The 27972-nt window shown below is 41.6% G+C and overlaps 1 protein-coding gene across 3 annotated transcripts in view; it reads left to right on the top strand.

Annotated features, from left to right (window-relative positions):
- ACO1 (aconitase 1) overlaps window positions 1-27972 on the top strand; it is a 340782-nt gene that overhangs the window by 297267 nt on the left and 15543 nt on the right. The window contains exons 1-6 of one of the 3 annotated variants that reach the window (XM_082783278.1): window positions 8063-8205; window positions 18792-18909; window positions 20590-20758; window positions 23203-23340; window positions 25337-25406; window positions 25514-25697. In XM_082783278.1, coding sequence (XP_082639404.1) covers window positions 18813-18909; window positions 20590-20758; window positions 23203-23340; window positions 25337-25406; window positions 25514-25697 — 658 coding nt within the window. In that variant the 5' untranslated portion in view covers window positions 8063-8205; window positions 18792-18812. Of the gene's footprint in view, window positions 1-8062; window positions 8206-13609; window positions 13690-18791; window positions 18910-20589; window positions 20759-23202; window positions 23341-25336; window positions 25407-25513; window positions 25698-27972 lie in introns of those variants that run through there. The other 2 variants (XM_082783280.1, XM_082783279.1) reach the window with 2 other exon arrangements.

Raw genomic sequence — 27972 nt, 5'->3', positions numbered from 1 at the left:
TGATTAAGGTCTGTGGTAAATGAGGCAGTCTGTTCACAGAAGGAGAGATCAACAGTGGAGGTACTATTTGCACACAGAGCAGCAGTACAGGATTACTCACTGAAAGCATCTAAATGTTGTGCTAAGAAACGGGATAAAAAGAAACACCAAACTCGGTCTTCTTCAGTACATCATTCTTTGCTGCTATGTCTTCTGGGTTAGTGCAACCACTGAAAGCATTCTTATGAAGGATTGGTTATATGGAAAAGTCTTGACTTTTTGCAGAAGGGCAAAAATGGCAATATTTTAAAACAAAATTGTATTACAATGCCTGGTGTGAGATATGGTTTAGCTCTATGCTCCCATTTTTGCTGGGGGTCAGGGTATATCCCTTCATCCTGACTCTGCCATATCATGAGCAGTCTGGTTAGGAATCCTTGGAAGAAACTTAACAGAAGATTCCTGAATTATGACAGTTGTGTACATTCAGAAAGTTAACTTTCTGCAGGTATATTGAGGAATGTAAAAGCAAAGTACTAGTACAGAGATTTGGGAAAAAAAATAGGCAATATATTTCCCTTTTTGTTGAAAAGTAGTTAGGAACTGTTAATCGGTCATATTCAGACATGAAGAGTAAAATGTCATGGATAAATATAGCCCACCATTAGGGTGCAGCAGAGGAATTTCTGATGCTTTTCTCTGCATCTCTAACGCTCTGCGAGCAAAACAAGCATATGTAGACAGTACAAAATACAGGCCTCTTTTCAGAAGCACATTTTCTATTGTTTTCTATAATGTGCCGGCTGTTTTTTAGAGCTACGATCGTTTGCTTCTGGTACAGGTGCAAAACAGTTAATTTCACAATGACAGAAGACCGCTACCAGTTGGGGAAATGATTAGAGCTTACATCAGAAGTTCTTTTCACATGAATATGGAAGAGGAAAATAAAGGGAGAAAAAGAAAGATAGTTTGAAAAAAAAAGATGAATTTCAGGTGGAAAACATTTTTATTTTTTTTTATCACCCTTCATACTTTAGAGAGATCAGCGAGATTTATTCCCAGATGTTTCCTTGTTCTCCTCCTCTTCCGTCTCCACGTATATAGGAAGAAGAAAAAAAAGTCTTAGCTCTTAGCATTTGCACTGATCCTGGCTCTGCTTCTGTCTGCTCTGGTTTGGCATAACCTTCTGCTGTGTCTAAGTTGTCTGATAGTAAAAATGATACTTTATGAGTGAGTGCTATATATGCACTGAAATTAATGCCAGCAGGCATGATTTTAAATGCACCATTTAAAGCATTATCCACAGTGACCAGTGGACACTGAGGACAGAGGACAAATGTTAATACAGAGATGTGTCCAGATGTTTTTTCCCCTCAGAAATTAGTAGCCAGGCATACAGAAAGAATAGCATCCTTTCCACATACCAAAATCTTGTGCTGTTTGAGGAGTGCTTGTATGCTGAAATACTGGGAAAGACAAAAAGACTTTTTCCTCCTGATTTATACCTCGAGCGCTGTTCACCTCCCTGAGGCTTACAATAACTTTTGCACTTTGCTTTACACATTGAGCCCCTTACTGCAGGGCAAAAATGTTGTCTGAGCAGTCTATGAAAGTGAAAAGTGACAGCATGCCTTGCCTGGCCTAACTCCCACCAGCTCCATTGAAGGCAGTGCAACTGCAGCAGTGTGGGTCTGTCTGATCGAGCCTGACTCCAGACTTCAAGCTCTCAGCCAGTGCAAAAATTGTTCAATAATTCTTGAGTGAACTACTCTGAACATTTTCCATTTATGGCTAGTATAACTATAAATGGCTAGTGTATTTATGGCTAGTATAGCACTTGCAGTTTATCTAAAACTTTATACCTTTTTCTTTGATGATAGTGTTATTTATTTATGGATGGTTTCCTGCTCATTTTGCTACCAGTAACTGTCATTCATTTCTTCTTTTTGCCCTGTTTTTCTCTTTTTCTAACCTGCTTTTATTCTCAAAGCATTCCTTGTGACTTGTTCTCGCATTCTTCCTTTGAAGTATCATTACCTGATGCTTGTTTTTCGTACAGTCTTATTGCAATAGACTTTGGAATTACCTTAACTCAATTGCAAACGATTCTGAAGTCACCCTTGTGTCCTACATAAGAGCTTCACACTTTATATCAAACTGCTTTTACGTGCCTTCTACCAGTGGCAGCTTTAAAACCTCCAGTTTATTTAGAGCACTGCAGCAGTGACACTTAATTCATCTGACAGATTTATATTAATCCTTCCCGGCAAAGTGGAAATTATTCTGAAATTGGAGGTGATGGCATCACTTCTACTTGTAGTGATTATCTCAGTTACACCCAATTCAGCGTAACAATGACAATTAGCTCCGTATCTTATCTCACAAAACGCTTCATGGCACTCACAAGGCAGAATCAGCAATTCAGCTGGTTTCAGCAGTACAGAAGGAAACGTTTAATGAAAAGCCTAGGTGCCCAGCAACATGGGATAGCAGAGTGGTCAGTACAGTACTTGAGACCTCACCAATTTCAGCTGCATTGCTACAGCTACAGACACAAATGCTCCTTCTTTTCCCTAACTTTGGGAGTAACTCATGTTTCAAAACCATTGTTTCTTAGGAGGAAAAGGCATATTATTTAAGTATCTATTATTATTATTATTTTTAAGTTAGTGTGTTTATATTCACTTGTGAAAATGGCACATTTGTAGCTAACCCACACTTAGGCTAAATCCACACAATTATTCAGCTCTTGTAAGCAGCTTGCTAAATACCAGTTGGTTCTAACCAAGAATTGGTGTGTATGTGCATGTCATTTATAAGTCCAAAATACAAAGCTGTTCCCACATGGCAGCAGAAATGTAAATTAAAGCATGAAGAGTGCTATTGTTTCTCCTTCCTATTCTTACAAGAAATGTCACAGTTATCAAAGTGGAGTAACTCCCAAATTTTGAGCTAGGAAAAAAGAAAACTGTATTCAAATGATTTAGAAAAGAGAGAACTCAGTGGAATAGGCCCCAGCAGAAGTATAAAGCCAATCTATTCTAGATAGAATATTAATTAAATTGTAAAGATTTCTGCATATCCAAAAATTGTTTCCCCAGGAAAGGCTCCAGTAACCCAGAACTCCACTCACACATCAGTAAACTCAGTTGTTGTTCAGTAAACTCAGTTGTTGTTGTTGTTGTTGTTGTTGTTGTTGTTTTTTTTTTTTTTTTTCCAGTCATGCAAGCTGTAAGTCCTTGGACAGAATAATTTTCCTTCTGTTTTAAAGTATAACAGCGGAAGTGATTGTTATTTTTACACAAGTGCAAGGCGTTTCAGGAACCCTGACAAAGTTTCAGAAACAGTATTTCTGCAAACATCTGCATCTAATGTATCTGTTTGGAGGGGATGGAGATAAGATTAGTGTGACATACATCATTCCCACATTCTCAAATGTCCTGAAGCCAAACATCCCAAGTCCAAAAGTGCCCTTCGTTACAAGACTTGCCCAAAGTGCTGAACTTTACCAGAACACAAGATGCCTGAGATTAAACTCATACTGAGGGATCCATCCTGTAAACACACTTCTGTGCATGCTTGACCACGTAGCTGCAAATAATCAACAACAACAACAACATTTATGAAAATACAAACATCTGTCCAGATTTAGCAGCAAGTTCCACTACAAACCACTGAGTCTACAGAGAATTAGGGCTAAGGAAGTGCCAATTTGTAGAGGTGCCATGTTCCAAAACAGGACAATTTAATCAGTTTGCTGGTGGTGAAAAAGAAAGAATAAGAATAAGAAGAAAAAAGCTATCACAAGAGCAAACCTGGCCTTTTACTTTTCTTATGACATGGCTCCCACAGTGTTCTTTTTACTGGCAAGAGGGTAGACTAGCTTAATAAGATTTATATCTCTGGGATGATTCGATGGTTGAATGGCATTTATCTATCTACACATAGCAGCTACTTGGACAGAATGGTGTTGGATGGAAAATGTCAGGTTTGGGGGATAAAATAAGTTCTTTGTGTCCAGGCAACTACAAATAACTGGGAGGGGACGGGAGGGGAGGGGAGGATCGTGCTGTAGTGCTTGCTCAGTTTACCAGTGACCAAAGGCATGGCAGTGAGGAATACGAAACCACTGCTTTTCAGGCAAAACTACAAAACCTAGCCCGGGGTTAAAGCCCAGCTACACAGGGAAATACACTGGTGCCCAACAAAGAGTTCTGCATTGCCTGCAGGGTGTATCATCGCTCTTAATAGGGCCAAGAACTGCCCTTGTACTTCCACAGAACACACAGGTTTTCTTTCTGATGCTTTTTACATCGACTACAAGCTCATCAGGAATTTTCCACTTCTGAAGAAATTCTGCAAAAGTAGTATGTAGGGCCTGGTTTTGACAGCACAGTGCTGGCAGTCAAGAGACAGCAATTTTACTTGTCTCAATCTCAATTTGCAGCTTGATTTTGGGTACATTAGCCCCTTTCTCACCTCCATTTTCTTCAGCTCATCTGCCAGGGCTGGACAAGTGCTTTGATATTGTTGCAAGAGTGCTGGGAGTGGAAGGGGTGGGGAGGTTCTTCGTCAGACCACACGTGTGAACTTCAGCTGGGAAGTGAAATCAGAACCTGAACTCCAGGCCAGTGCCCTCTCGCTGGCAGCGAGACACCAAGCCTCCGCTAAACCTCATTTAGCCAGCAGATGGCAGAAGTTAAATCTTTGTTCTGGTACTGAAGCCAAACCGCGATATTCAATCAGCCTTTGCTGCAGCTACGCGAATTGGAGAGTCATTTAAAGAAAGGCATTAAAAAAATAGCGTTAAAACCAGAGGCAAATCATAATGTATTTATCAAAATACGCTGACCCTGCAAAATAACCTGCAAAATCCCCCCTCAGCAGCTCCTAAACTCTGATTCACAGATGGCTTCTTGGAGTGCAACACTTCTAGTGAGCGCCAGGTTCATTGGAAAATGCACATTATAGCCCACAGAACATAATATGAAATGTTATGTGCCCGTAGGTGCTGCCTGGGGGACACACAGTGCTCCAGAGCAAACCTCACTGGGCCATTTCATTACACCACGGAAAGCCAGGAACAGCCGGAGGACACATGGAGATTGTGCTACTGACGGACACTTCTTTGGGATGACTGCTTTGAAAGGCAAACACTGGATCCTCCAGGCTGGCAGCTCTAAATTACCGTCTCCCTCACCCCAGCCTTAGCCTAGTTTTAGACAGGTGACAGCAGCCACAGGTTGTTGCAGCCTCAGTGAGCAGCTGAGTCTGTGTGGGGGATTAGCACCGTGCACGATTCTGCTAAGTGCTGTACTCTAAGGCTTTATAGGATATAATGACCTGAAAACTTCTGCGTGGGAATCCCACATATTTGTAAGTTCTTGCTGGGATAAGAATGGGTGAAATGTGTTTACAGATGTAACAATAAGTCATGGAATCATAGAATGATCTGGGTTGGAAGGAGAACACCATCTAATTCCAACCCCCCTGCCATGGGCAGGGACATCTCCCACCAGACCAGGTTGCTCAAAGCCCCATCCAGCCTGGACTTGAGCACCTCCAGGGATGGGGCATCCACAGCTAGGAACTGAACAAACATGACACGCTCCCTGGGTTTCTAGGACACTGCTTGGTCAACAACTTCAGAGATCACTCTAGAATCAATTTGAAGTTAGACCAAGCGTCTTGCAACTGGATTTCCCCAAAAATGAGAAAAGGGCAAAGAACTTACATACAGTTCCTCATCTCCTCATCTGCTGTGAAATGATTTCACACAAAAAAAACACCTAAAAAAGAGGAAGTCATGGGAACTGGGATGCCCAGGATTGCAGCAAGAAAAGCATGTTACTCCTATTCATGTCTATCTTCAGTGCAAGAATTGAAGAATGTAAGTTTTTGGTTTGTTTGTTTTCGTTTCTTTTGTTTGTTTGTTTACTTTTTTTTTTTTTTTTTTCCTTACTTTAGCCCTCATTCACCACAGTGCATGATTGCCCACAACAAATGTCGGAGGTCTTTGCAATCTGATCTTAAAACCCAGAACACATTTCAGTAAATATCTTCCTTATAAACAATGGTTCTAACCTACTACTCACTTCCCAGCAATCTTTGGAGAGAGACAAACCTGACAGCAATCATCTGACACATCAGACACATTATTATCAGCCTAGTCCTGTTGAGGGGAATGACAGCTTCAAACACCCTGTACTGCAAATGCCAACCTGTGATAACCTTCAGAGAGTATTATCATAAATCCTTAAAGGAAGAGCCTATCTTCCAATCCCAACACAGCCTCTGTGTCCTTAGATACAAGCAGCTGATGCTGCAGCAGTGCTGCCTTTTCCTGTGTTAAGAAAGCCTCCCTCCCACAGCAGGACCTTGGGTGCCATCCCTCCAGACAGAACAGAAATTACAAGCCTTGCAGATATTCACTGACAGAAGTTAAAGCTGACAAATGGATTTTCCATTTCTGTTGCTGACCTGCTATTTTACTAGTCTTTGCTTTTCACAGAAGAGTTCTTAGGCCTATCAGATTTTGCAGCAATTGCATTGGCATGAAGGATTCTGTTCATGATTCAAAACTCAGTGACATACACAGGTCTTGGAAATCTGTTTTGTTGGGAGCAACAACAAAAATCACAATTTCTTTGAAAGGAAGTGGCCCAAAGAGTTATTCCCAGACTTTATCCCACTAAGAGGAAGGTACTGAAATTATGTCATTGTTATTTCTTAAACATGTAAAAAAAAAAAAACCAACAACAAAAACAACTTCTGCAACATCTAAAACTCTAAGGAAATCACTGAGAGGTTTTAGAAATTCTCCAGCTTCTCTTACTACCAGAATCATCATTATTTTGTGGTGTCCTGAAGAAGTCATTGGCCTTTTCCTTCTACTACCAAATTACAGAGATAACTTCATTCCAAAAACCTGAGTCTTCTGAACCTCTTTGAGTAAAGGTTTGAATGGATGCCCATTTTCATGTCTGAGTTAACCATTTCTTAAAGCCAATCAATTGTTCTAAAGACTGATTTGATTCGAAAAAGAGAAGTTGGAGAATATATATTACTCCACGAGATACTTACACTGAACATAAAGCAGGCCGACCTGTAAAAGATTTTGAGTGATAACTCTAAAGTACTGTATTTTGTAGGTGACATGACAACTAGAAGTATCAAGATAATAGTAGGCTTAAGTACAGACAGACCTTAGAGGACATAATTGTGCCACTTAAATCAAGACCAAGTGTATTGACGTAAAATACAAAAGAAGGAAAAATAGCAAGACAACTACATATCTTCTTTGCTAGACCCTGAGATTCTGCCACTGATTTTCCCTGGCCTGCATGTTCCAGCTGGACAGTGCGTAGGCAGGAGGATCTGCCAGCACAGGTCAGCGTGAAGAAATGCAACCGGCAGACAACCAGACAAGCTGTCTTGGGCATTTTATAGGTTCCTGCAGTCTTTTCCAGCAGAGAAAAGTGCTTCCATTTTCACTCTCTGCATCACCTCCAGCATCTGAGGTCCGCTCCTCTCCTGCAGTGTCAGCAAGAAGCCCTGTTTGTTCTTCACCTCGTGAACCTTCTTCAGGGGAAAATAAATCATCAGAAACAACTACAAAAACATTAGTGGCCGTCGGTTTCTGCTGGTGGTTAAGCAACAGGTCTGCTAGCCACTACTCTCCCAGCCGCCCCTCAGAGATGTGTGAGACAAGTACGCCCTTTTTGTGTGATCCCTGCAGATCTTTAGCTCCCCCTTTCTTTATCTAATGCTTTCACTAGGACTAGATACACTTTAATTTATTCTTTCTTCTTTATTGAACGCTTTCCCTAGAATGAGACGAATTCTAATTGACGCTATTCGGGCGCCGTTTCTGTCAGGGGACGGGGGACGCGCAGCAACGCCCCCCCCCCCCCACCAGGCTGAGGTGACAGTGCCGTGCCAGCCTCTGGGACACTCTGTCCCCGGACACCCCCTCCAGCACTGGCGTCACGGTATCGATCCCGGACGGGTTTTGTGTAACAGCGCGGGGCGGGGGGGGACAAAGGCCCGCTGAGGCAGGGGCAGGCCGGCTCGCCCCGCCGCCATGCCGGGCGGGGAGGCGGGAAGCCGGGGCCGCCATGCCCGGCCTTGAGGGCGGCGGGGCGGAGCCGGCCCGCCCCTGCCCCTGCCCTGTCCCTCCGCAGGCCGGCAGCGGGGCAGCGCCGCTGGGTTCCTGCTGGCTCCCCGGTGAGTGCAGGGCTCGGCGGGGGGTCGCCGTGCCCTCCTTCGGCCCTGCTGGAAGCCGCCTCCCCCGCCGCCGAGGCGCCCCCTCTCCCGGCCGGGTGCGGGACATGGCGGCGGGCGGGCGGCTCGGGGGCACCCGGGCGGCTGCGGCGGGGCTGAGGGGGGCTGAGGAGGGTCCCAGGAGGGTCCGAGGGGGGTCCCCGGGGTGCTGGGGGGGCTGTGGAGGGTCCCCGGGGTGCTGTGGGGTGAGGAAGGGTCCCCGGGGGCCTGCCCGCCTGCAGCGCGGAGCCGCCGGGAGCTGCTGTGGTGGCAGCGCTGAGAGGAGGGTTTGTGGGGAAGGAGGGGGAGAGGCGAGGCTGCCCTGCCCTCATCCTGCTGTAGCTGTTTGGTGATTTATTATTATTATTATTATTATTGTTGTTGTTATTGTTATTATTGTTATTATTATTGTTATTTTGTCTGTTGGAATAACGCTGGCCTAGCCTCCTCGCGTTTTCAGCGGTACCGAAATGCTGCGGGAGGGTGCGTGGCGCGGATACGGAGCACACGGCTGTGCAGTGGAAATAAAATAAACCCTTCCCAAACCCTCAGGACACAGAAAGGATGGAGGCAAAGCTTTAGAGGCCGGGAGGAGCGGGGTTCACCCGGCGTGAAGGTGAGGTTGTGCAGGCACAGGTGCCCCACAGCAGCCGTGAGGTGGGAGCTCTGAGGCAGGTATTTGCGTTGCCCAGCCTGGCCGGGCAGCGTGGCCGTGGAGGTGCAGTGTTCTGGGCTGTGGATTAGGTATATGTCCAGATTAGTCCCTCCATATCTCGGCGGTGTATTGCTGTGTTTCATAACACCGCCACGGCTCTCTCTTATTTATTAACTGCAGGTTGTACTTTGATATTTAGCTTCCACCTCTGAAACTAGTGTAGGTGCGAGAAGGGGGAAAGATGTAGAGATCTGGCCTTCAGTATGCTTTAGTATCAGCAGGAAACTTGGACTAAAACAGAGGATTCTCTTACCCAAAACTTGGAATTGAATTAGTATCTCTGAGCACTCCAGCGTGTTGCTATTGTTCAGACTGGCTCATTATCAATCCACAATACTGCAGTAAAGGAAGACCACCCTAGAGAAAAATATTAACACTGGAATGTTTATTTAGTACTGCTTTGCTTAAAAGCAATTGTGCTCCATCAGAATGTCCTAATAAACTTCTGGGGATTGTTAACTTCTTCAAAGGACATAGGAAGAATTTAATGTGCATAGGGTAGGAAGTGCAGCTGACTCTTATGCCCTCCAGGATTTGTGGTGTGTTTGAGGAGTTATTTGAAAAATTGTCAGTACTTTACTGATCCTGGACACTGTAAAATAAAGACAGTTCCCCTGGAGCATTTCAGTGTGTGAGGGAGTCTGAGCACTTAGCTATAGGGATGCTTTACAAAGTATGTATGAGTATAGCAGATTAGTGCTGAACCAAAGGTTGTAGGTCTTTCAAACTCTATTTCGAGTCACATGACACTTGTAATTTGGTGCTTTCCTCCTCTCCTGGTTCCCTTGAATGGAATACCAACCAATGAATGATACAATGCCACTCTGATATTTTTAATGAAGTTTTTATTGTAATTGTGGACGAGCTTTCACAATGATTGCAGAAAACCACAGAATAAATATTACTAATATTTAAATAGTAAGAACAGCAGCAAATCTCTTTGGCTAGTATTTTTCAGCACAGACTCTCCCTGCAGGCTTTTGCCACACAATAGCTGGAAGTTTTCTTCCTCACTCCAGTAACAGTCCACTTCAGATCACTGGAAGGGTCTGAAATGAAGAGTGGTCCCTTTCCTTCTTTTGAAACAGATAGGAGGTAAAGATGAGTCGTTGTCTTCTTTTTTTTTTTTTTTTTTCTCTCCAATTTGTCCTGTTTGTGTGAATAGGAGGTAAGAATTTTTCAGGGTTCTTGCTTTCAGTGTTGGCCTGGGGAGTGGTTAGCTCAGAAGATTTCCTCTGGATATTTGGCACGTCCTCACAGGAATTGGGGCATCCCGCAATTTTAGGGTCAGGACTCCAGAAGCTTGTGAAATAGGGTGTTTTGTTTTGTTTTTCCCTAGGCTTTTTACAGAAAACTGTTCTGAAAAAGTCATTTGAATTAAAACAATGTTTGATGGAAACTTAATTTTATTCCCCTGGGAGCTTGGCTAGTAAGCTCTGGTAACAGCTGGTTGGAATTGATGAAATGTTATCAGATACCGAGTTGTTCTGCTTGCAGACTGAAAGCAAGGCATTTTGAAGGTTGGATTGATTCATCTACATGAACAGTAGAATAGCTGCTGAGATTCTAGGCAGCAGCTTTTATTGTGAGAAGATTATCTTCCAGTATTTCCAGAGTGCAAAGGCCTGAAAATTAGGGGAAAAACACCATGATGCCAGACTTATTTCACAACAGTAATAATAATTCTTTCATCAGTTCTTCATCCTGAAAGGACTGCTTCCACCTACGTATTTTTGATGGCTCTGGAACAGGTCAGAGTTGCACAGAAGGAGTCCTAGGGGAGCAGAAACGGCAGTTTACAGGGCTGATATGTTGCTAGTGGGGCAAGTAGAAGAGAGCTGATTCACATTACTCTCATTTAGCTTCCACTTCCCATGCGCTTCTGCAGTCATCCTTCCAACTTTCACACGAGCCTTTTGAAACAAACAGACCAGTAATATGTCTTTTAATCCTGCATACTGAAATTGAAACCAAATTTCAGACCAAGCATTTGTACATGCTTACAACACTGTATTTCCAGCCTTCTTGCAGTGCTTCCATGTTAGCTTGTTGGTGGGAACGTGTTCCTGCGTGTTCCCCTGTATTTTTTTTTTTTCCTAACACTGAAAGCTGGCTCTTTGTTAAAACTAGTCCATGCTGCATATTTATTAATGTATAGTCTAAGACTGCTAACAGGGGAAATGAGCAGCAAGTTTGTACAGAGGTAGGAAGTAGGTTAAAGTTCAACATTACTCTTTCAGGGGAAAAAAAAAATAAATCAAGGCTTTATTTTTCAGCAGTAGCCTCCAGATAGGCTTCCTTGTGTCATTACATGTAATACTGCTTGTTTTCCTGCAGGAAAAAAAAAGTCTCTACTTTTAACTAGGACACTCACTGGTGAGTCTGCTGACACAGCGCTCCCTTAACACTTATGCCTGCTTAATTAGGATCTGGATTTTTTTTTTTAACTGTAAGGTTAGATCACATTCCAGAGGCTGTCTGAGGATACTAGATATGTGTGCTTGTCTGGGTCATCAAAAGCTGGTGAGATGCACGCAAGAGAAGTGTTTCAACAGCCCCTTGAGCAGAAAGTGAACTAGCTTTCTGCCAAGTGAGGGAGGAGGAGGTAGCATTTGGCTTTCCGGAGGGATGACTTGGGGTTGAGCTTATTATCCGCATCTTGAAACTGAGCGCTCATTTAAACTTACAGCTCACTTGGGGCTGGAGTTTCTGCAAAACCCAAAGCCTTGATTTCGCAAGCATGATCTCTGAACTAAATTTTCAGTTCCTGCAAATGCGCTACAGCGCTGTTAACGACATGAAATTCTCAGAATGCTTATGATAGCCTGAGAATTATGTAGATTATAGGGATATGCAATTAGCAGACTTTCCAATGCGCTTGAAGTACAGCACATTGTGGTTTTGAGTAAGTATGTACTTTAGTGTAGCAGTCAAAGGTTTAGGCATTAGGAGCAAGCAGTAAAGTCAGTAATCCAAGGTCCCATTTGTGTTCCAGTACAAAGTTCCTTTTGAGCCTTCAAGATGAAAAGGGTTCCCTGAAAGCTTGTGTAGAGAGTTAAAATAAAAAAAAAAAAAAAATCCTTTACATATTGCTGGATTTTCTTCCAGTGCACAATAATGAAGTGGTTTATACCATGAAAATACTTGCTCAGCTGTCAAATTGCTAATGGACTTCTCTTTAAGGATCTATGTAACTGTGGACTTCTCTGTGGAAGAGAGAAACACAAAGATGCTCTTTTCTCAGGTCTCTGGTAGCACTGACATCTCATCGCAGACAGTTTACATCAGTACTGCGCTCTGTGCTTCTTATATAGCGGCCTCATCTGTCACAGGTAGAGCAAATGTTAAATAGTAAGAGCTTCTTTTAATCAAAACAAGAAACCTGTGTTTATTGCAGCTGTAGCTGTACTCATCTGTTCTGGGTGCATACAAATGTAATTATAGCTAGATACATTATAAAACAAGACGCTGCTTGTTCCAATAGTGGTGTACTGGTGTTGAACTTAATCCAAGTGCCAGGGGCTTTTTATTTATTTTTTCAATACATGCCAAGATAGCAGAAACATTTTCCTTCAGCAACTTTATATTTCAAATATTTTTTTTTCTACCACACAAATATCTGTGTTAACTTTTTTTTCTAAACTGTCTTGAATTACGGATGGATTTATTTGCCGAAGAATTATTACTGCAGACACCTGACTCATGCCGGAGAAGCTGCCTTTCCATATCAAACACATAGATTTCTGTCAGCATGCTTAGCATGGGTATTTTCAACTAAGGTAGGTGTTTATGCAGGGCATGTTGCAATTCCAACAGGACAGAACTTCCTACCTGATGGACCTGCTAACAGATCTTAGAATCACAGAATGGTTTGGGTTGGAAGGGACCTTAAAGACCATCCAGTTCCAACCCCTGCCACAAGCATAGACATTTCCTGCTACCTTCCAAATCTTGGTTTGTGGCTAAGAGATCTGAAACTTTCGTAAACTGAAATAAATGAAGTCATCAACATTTTTAATTAAGACCCATTGCTAAGCAGAATGTGAAAACATGAGTAGAGCTCTGCAAATTGTAGACGCTCATTTTCTGCTGGGGAACAGAGCAATAACCCCAAGTTTCAGAAGTGCTCTGTAGCTGTATGTAGTTCTCAGTAATGACAGAAACTGCATGCTCAATATTGTGATGGATTTACAGTTCAGTAGTGTATTGCTCTGTGGCAGCTCCCCTGAGATTTTTTATACAAACATGCATGCATACATACAACATGTCAATTGTTGAGTAGACAAAACTAAAGGAAATAATAACTTGTGGGGGCAAGAGGAGGATGATGATCACAACTGAAGATGGCAGAGAAGTGGTCAGGTTCAGCACAGGTGGTAAGTGCTGTGTTTCCAAGCAAGGCTGTGAGTGATCCATAGGTCTTCTGCCTTTTTCCCATCATCAGGCAAGGACTTTTATCATAGCAGTGCTGCCCGCTCACACACCCTCCTTTTTCCAGTTTTCAGTTGGATGTTTCTTCACAGACACCTGTCATACCTGCAGGTCTAAGCCTTCAATCTCTGTGTTTGCTGAGTGTAACCACTTCCAGTGGATGCCCAAGTTAAATTGCTCCTTTGCAGATTCTGTGCTGTTGTTCTTCCCAGCAGGGACAGAGAATGAACGTGCTGTCCAGGGAAAAGTCTGCTTCAGGTGTCAAGCCACTAGATGTTCAATTTTATGAGCAGATGTTGCAAGTAAGTGATCCCTGCCTGCTAATAATGGAGGCACCTTTGCATAATTTGTAAGACAACAACCAAGAAACCAAAGATGAATTAAAAGAGACAGTGGTGGCATAGACTTGTTCCTGACCGTGCCTGTTATGTGCCTACATTCAGACTTTATGGTCTGAAGTTTAGACAGAAGTTCCCTCATCCAGGGATTTTTCTTTTCTTTCTGCAGGTCAAACAAAATAAATCTGTGTGCTTGGTTGGTCTTCAGGCACTTCAGTAATAAGTGATTATTACTCTGCAAGAGTCTTTTGTTGACACTCGTGTAATACAAAAGAGCATGAGTTGCTATTAACATCTATTTCAGCATAAAAATACTACATATGCTAAGGTTTTCTTGTATTCTGGATAGCGAGAGATAAGTGTCTCCCTTGAGACCCCCAGAAAATCAGAACAATGTGGTTCCTGGTATTAATCTCGTTCAACAAATGAAAGTAAGAGCATTTATGTTTCAACATGTATATACAAATATTTTAGTGGTGCAGAGATCGTTCCTTTTAGTCTGATTAGCTATATTCACTTTTACTTTCAGCCTCTTCTGCAGATCTAAAAAGAGTAGGATAGTATGCTAAGGTGGTATTTAAAGTGGAATCTGTCATCAGGTTCTCTTCTATAAGTACTGCACCTCTTCCTTCCCTGCAGTCTGGGTGAGATAACTTCTGCAAGTGCAAAACTGCAGGATGCTTTTTCAATTACATCTGTTTCACTCATGTTTCAGCTTGTTGAGATTGTTCCAGGCTGTGCTGCTGCTTTTAAAGGGGTCTGAAGCAGAATCCAGGATCCACAATCAATTGAGAACGTGCTTTAATTAATTCCCCAGTATCCGGAGCTTAGTCCTTTTCCAGTTGGTGTTGTGATGCAACTAGTACTGGGTTTATGTTGTCAGAAAAGTTAAATCAATAAACTAAAAGTGTGAAAACGCACACAAAATGTGTTTAAATCCCCTGTGAATTTTCTTAAGAAAAAAAGTGAAATTAAGTTGCATGTCTTTATCTTTGTTTTGAGGATTTTTGAGGATCCACGTGAGACTTTGTCATCCCTTTAACGTATTTGATTTAGTTGATTAACTCTGAAGAAAAGAAACAGATGGGAGGATACAGATACCTTTTCCTTCCAGTCCCCTTGGGACTGTGTGTATTTTGTATGTGACGATCATCCAGCCACACGGTCTTCAGGCTGCCACAGAGGTCCGCGTGCACAATACAGCCCATGGGCATATTTGTCCTGGTCTTTTCTTGCAAGTGAGTGTCTGAGCACTGATGGTAAATGCTGAGTGTACTGACCTACTCAGTGCAGATGGCGTGAGGAATGTTACCATACACATATTTTGCTAGCGTGATTGCTTTGTTAGAGTATCACAATACAAGATTTTGTTGCTGGAGAGATTTGAACCTTGCTGTGTCATATCCACGGATACAGTGTGGAACAGCTGTTTTAGCCCAGAGTTTGTTCTCTGCTCTGAAGGGCAAATGTTACATGCATGAAAAACAGTTTCCCTTTTTATATTTGGAAAGCTATGACCTAGTCCAAATAAATTTGCCCCTCTTGGTATTCATGGTTTCCATGCTGATGCTAGGAATCCTGCACTTTCGCTTCTGTGGGGGAGAGAGAGAGAGCTGGAGCTGGGAAAGCCAGAACAACAGGAAAGCCAAAACCCAGACTTTTCTGTGGTGAGCTGATGTGCAGACTGTGGGTAAATTCTAGATAATCTCCAGCAGGAGATGGAGGGGGTCAGCACAGCGCTGAGCATCGACATCGATAGGACAAGCTGAGTAGGTGACATTGATAGTTGGGGACTTCGGATTAAAGGATGACCAAACAGCATTAATGTGAACCCTAATTGCCAGTGCTGGTGGAATTGTATTAGCAAGCACAGGGAGGGCTAAAGTAAGGCTACTGTTTACCTGGTACATTTTACACGAGTCATGCAACCCTTTGGAAAGGTTCAAGTAATGGGAATATGTGTCTTGGCAGATGGTATTTGGAGGGGAATGTATAAAGAAAGGAGTGTCAACGACTTCAGAAAAACACCTCAGTGAAGAATGTGAAATTTGCCATGCTGCAAAATGGCAGATTTTCACTACTAATGCCTAGAAACTAAACATCTTTACTCCAAGTTCAACTTTTAGCATGTGCTCACGAAGACATGGATTCTGCGGGGCAGCTGGAAACTTGACAGCTTTTGCCTCAGTCACTGGTATCGTGGAGGTCTCCTGGCTCGTGATACTTTTCCTTTCTCATTTGGTTAATCCTCCTTGTTGTGTCACACCTCAGAGCTCCCCTTGCTCCTTTCCCTGTGTCCAGATCTGCACGAAGGTGGAGGAAGGGGACCAGGTTGAAGAAGAAAGCTAAGGCTTTCTTCTTCAGCAGAGCAGCTCGTGCGGGTTACTTGTGCCTGTTACCCTGAAGCCCCTGGGTTCGTGCACCCCTCATCCTGAGGGCTGTCGTGAGGAATCCCCTTCCAGATGTGGCCTCCACGCCATCCAGGGCAGGAGATCGAGTGCTTTCTGTGGGGTGGCCGCTCAGCTGCGCCATGCACAAGGTGCGTGGCCCTGCCAGCCCTCTGCCGACAGGTGCTGGCTAACCTGCTTGCATATTTACCTTTCAGTGTCTGCACAGCCTGGATAAATACTCTGTGCTGCAATCACGAGTTAATCTGTATCCACTGCAGTGATTACTCAAGGTTTTGCTGCTGGAGTCAACCTGCAAAGTGTTGCTTCCTCGCGCCTTTTTGGCCAGTCAGCCAGAGAAGAGAGCACGTGTTTAGGCCTTGGTGACCTCCAGCCTGGTTTATTTGTTCAACTAACTGATGATGGCAAAAACGCTAACAAGTCAATAAAGTCTCCATCGTAGGGTCTTGAGCTCACACAGGTTTGACAAGACACTGACTTAAAAGAGAAATGTTGCTGATGCAATTTATACTTACAGGAGAATATGCAAAGTGAATACAGTGGCCTCATTACGGTCATAATGAAGATCTGCTGCATCTCTCAGCGAACACCCCAGAGTTTCCTATCTTCAACTGCCCTTTTGGCTTTCCCATGAGAAATGAGTATACATAAAATAAAGTTCTCAGCTTGGAAGGCAGAAAATAAAATCGGCTTGCAAGGAGAGGAAGGAAGCAGTTTATTTCAGTCATGCTCAATCCTAGAAGGACAGGGTTTGCTTCAGAAGAGGAATACCTGAGTAACTCATGCTGTTCAGAGAAGAAAACCAAAATTTGGTGAGGTTGTATAAGGGACTGGTATCTGCAAAGATGGGATGAGAAACCTGAGAGAATAACCTGTAGATAGGAACATGTGAGGTGATATGTCGGGCGCACTTGGTTCATGATAGGACAAATTCAAACGCACATGTAGCAGCTGAAGTTTTAGGGACACAATACAGGGTGCAGTGCAGAATAGAAATTGTTTTTGGCCTAATGCAGGCACAAAAATCAACTTGATTTCTCTGCGGTAAAGGAGTGCGTTGTCTGTGAATGCTTAGGAGTAAACACTGCTCTCTGAAAGGTGGAGGCTTTTGTGAACTTCCAGATACAAGTTTATAGTTTACAGCAAACAGTGCCTCATCTTAACTTCTGTTGTTTTGGCGTTTGCAGTCTGTTCATTTTCCTACCTTTCTGCCTTCTCTGGGCATTCAGTTTTTTCTCAAAAATTTTCCCTTGTTTTCTGTGGCAGAATGCTGGACATTTTCCTTTCTTCTACAGTATCTTAGTGCCTTACATCCTTGATTTGTCCTCATCTCTGCTATCTCTCTGTCCCACTCTCACTTTTAACTTGGTTGTTGTCTTGAAGCTACATGGGATGTGATTTATGCTGGACTGCTTTAAAAGTCCTCCATAAACACATTCCACATACTAGAATTTCCTTAATGGTTAATGAGGCTGATGGGTGAAATAAACTAATTCACTCCTTGGCCTGGTACTCACTGTAACTCACAAATACTGGTCTTTGTGCATGCAGTCCTTCCCACCAGTCTCAAGGATGAGGATTTCATGCTGTGGTGTTTTTTTTTGTTTTGTTTTGTTTTGTTTTTTTGACTGTTTGTTTGAAAAACTGAGACAAAGGGGAGATAGTCTTACCTGAATGAAGATCAGAGCAGTGTTGTGTGAAAATAGCAATTGATCTGCTTATATATTTTCTAAAAAATAAAAAATCTGTGTATGTTTCCAGGCTGGGGGAGGATAATTGCCCTTACTGTTGCATCGTTAGCTTGTTCCCAGTCATATGTTAGCCTAAAGTAGGGCTCCCAAGAGAGCCCTGGGCAGACTTCAGGTGCTGATGTCCTAGGAACTGTTGCAATAGGCATTTTGCATGCAACCATCTTTTCTGGAGATTGACAGATATTTCCAATTCCAGCCCTTCTATGCTAGATGGCCTTGATATTGGGAATATTCGTGTGTACTTTAATGTGTGTAAGTAACCCTAGCATTTGTAAGTCCCAACAGAGGGTTCTGGCCACTGTGCCATTAGGGTAGTGACATTAAGAAGAAGTCTCAAACTGAAATGATGTTTAGAGTGGAGTCAGCTTTCATTTTCTTTTTTGTGGGGACTCAAGTGAATCTTACTGAAATCAAGAGGACTCCTTGTTTCTCAGATAGTCGATCAGAGTTTGTAGTCTTAGTGTGCAACATTTTCAGGCTGAAGTAAAAAACATCATGTTTTCTGTTTGATTCAGCTTGAGTTTTGAATGCAGATGCCTGTCTCTTCAGCTTTAGACTGCTGCCATGTAGGAAACAGGACCATGTTGTTGTAGTGGTTTCTGGATCACAAATGGTTATCTAGAAGTAGCCCCAAGAAGATGATAATGCAGACAATGTGAATCCAGAAATTTGAGCTTCCTTTTTAAACCACATGGCTTATCATATGTTTCTACAATGCTCTTCCTGCAGACCTCCTATCTCTGAGGGCATGTTTCAAGTAGATTGTGGGGAAAGGGCATGACTAATGCAGTCTGTACAGTACCTTTTGTCTGGTATAGGTTTTGCGCGTGGGATTGTGGAACATGTCCTTTTTATGTGGGCAGATACTGTGAAAATGGCTCTGATTTTTTTTTCTTTTGTGTTTTAGGGACACTAGGTGTCTTTAACCATGAGCAACCCTTTTGCACGGATTGTGGAGCCGCTAGACCCTAAACAGCCCCTGAAGAAGTTCTTTAATCTGACCAAACTGGAAGATGTGAGATACGGTATGTTGACAACATAAAGAAAGCATTTGGTTAGCACTGATGAGCAGCACCTGAGAAAGAGACATTGCAACACTGGGTGCTACTTGGTTTCTGATTGTACAGTCCTGGAGAGAAATATGAATTCAGAAAATGGTTCTTGAAAACAAACTTACAGCAAGATTTATTTCTGGAAACTTAGAATTACAGAAGTGCTGGCAAGTTGACGGTTATTTTTTCAACATGCTGTGCACACAAACTGCATGTTGCAGTCTTGTTTGTCCCGAGTGAATGAGGACTAGCCAAAACCAAGAGAGCAAATTTTCTCGTGTACCATCCTGCCACTGGGAAAGGCTGGAAAGGACCTAATGCTGACAGGACCAAATCATCCAGGAGGGCTGTTCAGCTTTAAGAGGAAGAAAGAATAGAGGCTAGAAGAATTGTTTCTGAAGAGGCTTTTTCTCTTGGTCTTCTGACATTTCCTGAATGTACTCAGGCATATTCCATGTGGCACTGGTAGAAATATTACATTCCATGCCACTGGCTTCCTAAGCCAGTATCTATAGTGTATATAACACAGCTGTCTGTGTTGGGTGTTTTTCCTCTTTCAAAGAGGAAACAGGTGATTAAGGAGAATTCAGTAAACAAACTTGGAGGAATGTTTTCTCCGAATGTCAGCAATACATATTCATTGCAAGCTCAGACAGGGTGTAAATGAGGAAAGAGTTAATGCTGGACTTTTATCTCTTAAAAGCAGAGATGAGTCTGAAGAAACAGGCAAATGCCTATATGGTATTATCAGTTGATTTATTCCAGAACCCTAATGTCCAGATTCTTTAAGGAAAAAAAAAAAAAAGTGTAATTCTCATTGTACAGAAGAGAAATTGAATAACTTAGCAACTGGGTGTAGTGGAATTGAAAACCAAGCAACCAAAAAAGCCCCCACAGGTGTTTCTGACTAAGTGTCTGGGAAGCCGTGGATAGAAAGTTAGGACAGACTTGTCAGATTTTTGAATTGATATACTCAGACAAAATCAAACAGCTGTTATTACAGTGAATGAGGAAAGGGAGGGCAGAGAAGCTTTTTTTTTTTTTTATTCACACCTGTTGCTTGCAGTAGAGCTGTCAGGACTGCTCTAATATTTTGTGTCATCTTATATAAGTATTTCTGACTTGAACTAGAAGATCAGCAGATGCACAATCTTGCTGCAGTTCAGTTTCATTTTCCTTCTCTGGAAAAGAAGAAACTGGTTAGACCATCAAGTGTGTGCTTTCCATTTTGCCAGGTAGAAAATTTTGGTTTTCTGTGTTCAGTGCAAAGATTGAGAGGAAACTGTAGAGAAACTAGGTGAGCACAGTCTGTTTCCAGGGTAGAGTCACTGTGGAGGGCAGGGAGAGCAGCGGAAAGTAGTCCTTTGGCCATTACTGTCTACTGTCTCAAAGGGACAAAAACAGATAATCTGTTGTAGGAGTTGAGTGGAATGGGTCAGTTGGCACTGATCTCCTGGCAAAGCTGGGAGATAGAAATGGGTGTCTGATAAATTGGAATAAAGCCTTGTCAGAATTCGGGGACAGCACCAAAGGAGCCATCTGCTCTGGGCATGGAACTCTATGCTTGTTGAGGTCTCTCTTTTTAATACAGTATTTGAAAAATCAGTCCCTAATGTAAAAGCTGAATTTGTTTCTTGCCTCTTACCCATGCAGCACGTCTGCCATTTTCTATTCGAGTCCTCTTGGAAGCAGCAATTCGTAACTGTGATGAGTTCCTAGTGAAGAAGCAAGATGTTGAGAATATTCTTGACTGGAAAGTTGTGCAACACAAGAATGTTGAAGTGCCATTTAAGCCTGCACGAGTTATTCTCCAAGACTTCACGTGAGTTTGATGATCTCCAAAGCCAGGAAAGAGGGGCTCTTGAAAGTTCAGCAGTGCTCAGCTTGGGGTGGAGAGGGTGAGCTGAGGGAAGGAATAGCAATTAAATGCTTGACAGGCATTTTTTTCATCTTTCCTGGATGTTATATGACAAACAGACAGCACCCGGGGAGGCAAACACTTGTGTTAAAAGCACTAGATGAAGTACTTCTGGGGTAGAGAAATAAATATCTTTATGAAATTTTTGAAAAATGGCAGGGAGGAAAATGAGATGGGTAAATTTGCATCCAAATGAAGGAATTCAGAGTTAAAAGGTTTTTCTGTCATTGCTATTTTTTTGTATATTTTGCAGGGGCTCTTGCTTTCAATATTTTACCCTTTTCAATTCTCATTTATAACCAACATCATTTATTTTCTGTTTTGAATCAGTATTATTCCAAATATATATTTTTAAAGGCTTCTCTGCTTTAGAAAAAGTAAATATCTGCTTTTTCCCAGACATGCCAGTTGAGATTTCTACTTAATGGACTCAGAAAGCAAGGTGCTTGTATTGCAGTGGTGTTAATTTCCATATGTCAGTGTGTAATAATCCCTGATAGTTGTGGAAAGCCAATTTTCAGATGGAACAGTAACTTCTAACTCTTTTTAATACAGTATTTGAAAAATACGTAGTATGAATATATAGCATAGTATGGAAGTCCATTTTCCTTTGTACCTTTGTCCTGTACCTTTGTGCAGAGAGATTTCAGTTCATCTCTGGGAAGCCGCATGCTGCTAAAATGTGATTTGATTTTATTCCTCAGAACAGTAACGTGTCTTAACTGTCCTACCTTCTGGTTTTCCTAAAGGCACAACACAGGTCAAATTCTGAAGACATCTGGAAAAAACTGGCAAAGCTTCAGTTGAAAAAAAAATGCTGATTTCCTAGTGCTTTTTTTTTTTGTTTTTTTGCCTACCGGCTGTTGTTAACATTTGGAGAAAAAAAAATCGAGTACAGAGGAAGCCAAACTTACAAGCAAACTTTGTTCCCTTTGTTACTGAGTTTCTTTCTTGCCCCTTACTCTCCTACTGAGTTTTTAAAATCTCCCTGTAAGTCTGCAGAGCAGCTGCGTTTAAAAACAAGCTCTCGAGCATGCCCCTGTGAGGGAGCTTTCAGAAAGTGCAGCCTTTGCCAGCTTTACAGAAGCCATACGACAATTACATTCACAGGTCCTGGATTAGGATTATTGAATTTCCTAGATCTGACTGCTCTGCAAATATGCTGAGTTCCTGTATGAATGTAGAAGGATATTGTCTCTGTTTCTTTTCAATTGTATAATGTTGGTAGCTGGCAAAATAATGCTTCCTCTCACCTGCTCCCAAGCCTGCCCTCCCTCAAGTCCAGCCAGGAAGCATAATATAGCATCTGCTGTTTTTCTTGGTGTATGCATATTCTGGGACAGAAAAAAGCCTCCTTCAAACTACTAAGGAGCCAATTGTGTCAATGCTAGATAACACAAAGCCTGTTCTTGCTTTTTTTTTTTTTCCTTTTTTTCTGTAAACACTAAGGTTTTTCAAACTAAAATTCTGCAGGAATTACAAAGCTTTTTCTTTCTTGGTACTGTTTAGTCTGGAGAAGAAGAGGCTCAGGGCAGATCTTAATATATAAAAGTACCTGAAGGGAGGGTATGAAAAGGATGGAGCCAGTCTCACTCTAATTAATGGTGCCCAGTGACAGGCCAAAAAGACTGAAAAACAAGTTCCCTCTGAACATTAGGAAGTAATTCTTTACTGTGAGGTTTCCCAAACTGAAATGCACTTTTGAAAATACAGGTATTCTGCAAAGGTGTTCTGCAGTCATGTCCTTTGTGATTTAAGAAGTGTGATGCCCTGCTTTGCCAGTGAAACTGGCAGAAGTATGGAATGTACATCTCTAAATAGGGAGAAGACTCTCCCGTGCTTCACAAACCTTGGAAGAGGTGATCCTTGCCTTAAAATCAGCTAAAGAAACAGAGAATGGAAGGAAGGATATTGTTGTTTTCCCTTTCACCTCCCCCATTTCTTACTATTTTTTACGTGACTGGAGAGGAGAGAGAACAGAGCAAAAAAGAGAAATCAGTTCAAGGTCCCAAAGGAATGCTGAATAGGACCAGTTTTCTGGAGTCCCAGCCAAGCATGTTAAAATGCTTTTTTTTTTTTTTTTTTGGGTGGGGGTGGGGGAGGAGGTAGGGTTTTAGTTTTTCATTGTTACAATGCTCAGGATGTAGATACAGTTGTGTCTCTTCTATTCCGACTTCATCTTCCCAAGGGTAGCATCTCTGCAGTAGAGCAGTGATTGAGAGGCTTAGGGTCAGGCTATGGTTTGCTTCATATATGGCAGTAGATTTCTATTCTGAGTCCTAGGTTGTGTTTTGTTTTGTTTTTGTTTTCCAAATTGTTTCACCTTTTCTAATTCTCTTTCATTTCAGTGGGGTACCCGCTGTTGTTGACTTTGCTGCAATGCGTGATGCTGTGAAGAAACTTGGTGGGGACCCTGAAAAAATCAATCCTATCTGTCCTGCTGATCTAGTGATAGATCACTCCATCCAGGTTGATTTTAACAGGCGGTAAGGACACAAATTCACTCTTACTTCATAAGGTTAATTAGGAAACTAGTTCCTATTACTGGTAGTGTAATTGGTGATACTCGAGCATTTGGACCTTAGCAAGTGATTAAGTTAAACTGTTGTATGTGTTGCTGTTGTGAACAAAATGGATTTACTTTTTTTTTCTGTAGAGCATTTCTAAGTAGCACAAGCCTGGAATAAATGTTAATGGAAACAGGCTCAGTCCAGACCTGTGGTGATCACAATTTTCCATAATAATATTGCATTATTATTAGTTGTTCAGAAATAGCTTTTTTCCACATGCACTTTTTGACCTTGTGGGCCTTTTTTGGAAAGGACATGCGAGACTGTCTCCTTTCTTCCTTATTAATATAAGAATAGACCTGAGCTGCCCTAACCCAGCTGTTTGCTAGTTTAATACCTCCACAGAGAACACATTGATTAATATGGTCCCCAAAAGTACAGGAAAGTATAATGCTAATGACTCTTCAGTATGCTAGAGACAGACAAACACTAGACCTGCAAGTAAATACAATACATAGGGGTCCTTTTAACCTCCATAGTCTGTAAACGTGTGCCTCCCAAAATACTCTTCAAAACGGATCCTGCAATTACATGTTTCCTGGTGGTTTCCTTCCATTTTCCAAACTTCTGAAGTTAGTTGGTCTGCTAAAATATTGTGTATTTATTTCTCTCTGTATGAGATGGTTTTGAAGCAGGCCACTTAAATTATAGCATTACAGGGAAGAAAAGTAATAGAAGGTGGAAATTAAAGAACATAAAGAACATTCTGTCAGTGCCAATATTTCAAGGCCTCTTCAGAATAAAAATACTAAACTTCTGAGCAAAAATGTATCATAAAATCTACTTCATAGAAGAAAGTTGCCAACAAGATTTTAAATGTAACCTTTTCTTACCTTTTCTTTTTTTAAACTGTAGACTCATAAGGATACAAATTCATGGGTGTCCTTTCATAGCTGATGAGAGAAAAAAGGCCAAAAAATGTTGACATACATTGCAGTCAAAAATCAACTCCTTTTAGTTTTTTTTAGAAGTGCTGTATCTAAATCTTAATATAGCACTAAGGATTTTGGAAATAGACACAAAATTAAAAATAATTTCCAGACTGATTTCTGGGGTAATGGGCATTTTAACAGCAATCTAATAAACTAGAAGCATAACCTTTTTGGTTTGTAATTGGCATCTGTATAATTTTTAAGTTGGGAAACAGGGAAACTTGGGAAACACTGTATTCCTTTCTGAACAAGGTATGATTTTATCTTTACCACAGGATGAAATCAATTATTTTGATCGTTTTTCTGTGTATTATAATAACGTTTGTTTTATGTTATCATTACTCTCCAGGGCTCTATTTAGACAGTATTTTGCAAATAATTACTTCTTGTTTTAACCTTACTTTGATTCTGCCTGGGCCATGTATATACGTAGACAACGTTGGCCAGTCCCATGCTTCAGTTCTTTCTAACACCTCAGTCCTAAGTTAGGGAGCTGCTACAAGTGGAAAGCTTGTTAGCTCTGTCTGTATAGAAGCATGGGGGCTTCAGGAAGAACTGTACAGTCACTTACCAGTGATAGCCTCTATTTAACCACAGTTCCATGGCAGTTGTGTTCCATCTCCCTTTACTACTTTCCTGATTTCTCTAGATTTATGTGTTGAAAACTTCATAATAGAGCAATGCATGGTCTAGGGCTTCCCAAGCTACAAGTTTCAGGACTACCACCTGTATAATATGTAGATTAGTGTTTGCATTATTACCAAACTTCAGGTTTTACCTCTAAGACTTCTTAAATGCTACAGGCAACTTACATCATAATTGCCTGTAGTTTTCAGCTGGGGTGAGATTAAAGGTGAGATTGATCAATGTTTAAATTAGCTAATAATGCTTTTTCACCTTTTGGGTATGTATGATCATACATAAATATCAGGTGGACGCTTTTTGTTTCTTTTCTGACAGCTGATTATTTTCACTTCCAGATCAGACAGCTTGCAAAAGAATCAGGACCTGGAATTTGAAAGGAACAAAGAAAGGTTTGAGTTCTTAAAGGTACAGAAAGAGTTGATCTTATTTGCACATCCAAAGATGGAATGAGCAGAAGTTCTTCCAGTGCTCATGTGTGTTGAAAACTTTTGATCCACTTCTTTCTGTTTCAGTGGGGCTCTCAGGCTTTTAAAAACATGAGGATTGTTCCACCAGGCTCAGGGATCATCCACCAAGTGAACTTGGAGTACTTAGCAAGAGTGGTGATGGATCAGGACGGCTACTACTATCCAGACAGTGTGGTGGGCACAGACTCGCACACTACCATGATAGATGGCTTGGGAGTGCTTGGCTGGGGTATGTGCAGTAGCTCATCATGAATAGTCCGTTGGGTGATTAAGCTGTTTTTCAGACTGTTGTGGTTTGACCTCAGCTGGTAGGCGAACCCCACCCTCAGTTGCTCACTTGCTTCCCCCTCAGCAGGATGGGAGAGAATCAGAAGGGAAAACTGAGAAACAAAATCATGTGTGAAGATAAAGGCAGTTCAATAAGTGAAACGAGAAAAAAAAGGAAAAACAAGGCATGCAAAAGATGATCACTTTTCACATACCATTAGCATACTGAAGCCCAGCCAGTTCCCAAGCAACATCTGCTTTAGAAAATTAGAAGGGAAGTGTTACAGGATGTCCGTTTTTGTTCCTTAATCATTTACCTAGTTCCAAAGTGTTGCCATATCAAAAAGTACTGAAAAAGCTCTTTTGGGCTGAAGGTGCTGACTGAGTCTGAACAGGTTAAACATGGCCAGGGAGGGAGCTGAGGGAAAAAAAAAATGTGGTATGAGGTATGGTCTATGAGGTGTGGTCTGATATCAGTAGTCTGCAGCCTATTTTTTATAGAAAAAAATATAAGTAATTCATTTTTTTCTGCCAGTGACAAACTGCGGTATTCGATTATTGACTAAATAAATAGGTCTGAAATTAAAGTATTTGCAGTTGTCTTAGACATGGTAGCAAAAACTTGAGTTGAGCTTCTTATTTTCCTGTGATACGGTCATAGGAGTACTATTGAAACACATACTGTACAATAATGCAAGGTATGGTGATCTTAAACACCATATGCTTGTTGTCAAAGGTTCTTGTCAAGCTCTGAGTGGCACGTGATGCAAAGAACTGTCAGTTTTCTGCCCTATGTATACCACTAGAAATACTGACTGAAGAATCCTGTCAAGGATGGAGGAATTTCTGCTGACCTGATTATACAGATACACAAAAGTTGACTTTGCTTAAAGCCATGACATCTTTGACATGGGAGATGTCTCTTTTATTCTGTGTTTGGCTGCAGCTTGCACATGGGACCGTCATGCTCAGATCATGTTGCAATATACCAGTAGCTGCTTGGAAGAGTAAGCTTGTAAACTTAGCCTTGTGGTGCTCCAGAATTTGGAAAGTATAGGAGGGGATAGTCCATAACATACATACTCAAAGCATGCACTTTTGAATCCAGCATTTCTTGCTAATGGCTGGTAGTGCTGAACTTGCTTCGTGACAGTCCGTGGTAGCCAGACAGGTTTGCCCACCGGCTTGACTGTGGTGACAGCTGGTTCACCACCTAGTGAAAGGAGTCATGTGACTAGACCTTTCACAGATTTCTCTCTTTAATTGATGTAGGTGTATCTTTTTGCATAAAATAAATTGGAAAGTATTATTCAGAACCATTTAGTGGGAATAATGATACGAGTAGCAATTTGGCATGCATAAGAAGGTATTACAGGCAGTTTTTCTAGCTCGGTATTAAGTAAACTAAACAAAACGTAGAAGGAAGTTTGAAAGTGCAAGATAAACATACAAGGGACTTTCTACAGGCAGAGTCATAAAACAGATGCTTCATGCCCAACTAAAATCATGTGAATAAGAAGCATCGTGTTTTTAAGATTGCATATGACTATGAAGTCTTGACACTTGAGTAAGAGGAAGTAGTGACCTGAACAGCGTTCTTCTAATGCAAAAGGTGTGCTTACACAGAGGTCCCACCAGCACATGCCAAAGCCCTGTTGAAACTTAATGGATTTAAAGAAGATTGTCTTAACAAGTAGCTATTTTTGTTAGTATTCTTTATAACACTCTATATCCTTTAGAATCATAGAATAGTTTGAATTGGAAGGGACCTTAAAGATCAACTAGTTCCAAACAATCTGCCATGGGCGGGGAACAGTCTATAGCACTGACTCTAGTGCTCTTTCCTTCCTTTAAAATAACTTTTCGGGTTTTGTTTTATAGACCACAACTATTGGTTATCATACATTTCGCAAACAGTGCATCATGTTTCATGCCATATCAGGGTTTTTGTTCTTTGTTTATTCATTGCGTAGTTAAGTCATTAAATAAATCTTTTACATCTTGCATTGTAAAAGTCAAGTCTCCTCAGAGTGAGTTCGATTTGTCTCAAATTCCATCTATTAGCTGAGGAACAAGATTGAAAATATGAACCCAAAGGAAATAAGAAAGGCTCAACCTTGCAAAAACTGAAACAGGATGATGAATGTCTGTTCACAGAGGGGTCAATCTGTCTTACGGTGTGCCTTCTTCTCTTTCACACTTTAAATCAAGTAATCAAACATATCTCATGGGTATAT

The sequence above is a fragment of the Aythya marila genome, assembly GCF_965140915.1.
Source record: "Aythya marila genome assembly, chromosome: Z".
NCBI classification, from domain to species: domain Eukaryota; kingdom Metazoa; phylum Chordata; class Aves; order Anseriformes; family Anatidae; genus Aythya; species Aythya marila.
This window is presented reverse-complemented; position numbering and strand designations above follow the sequence as displayed.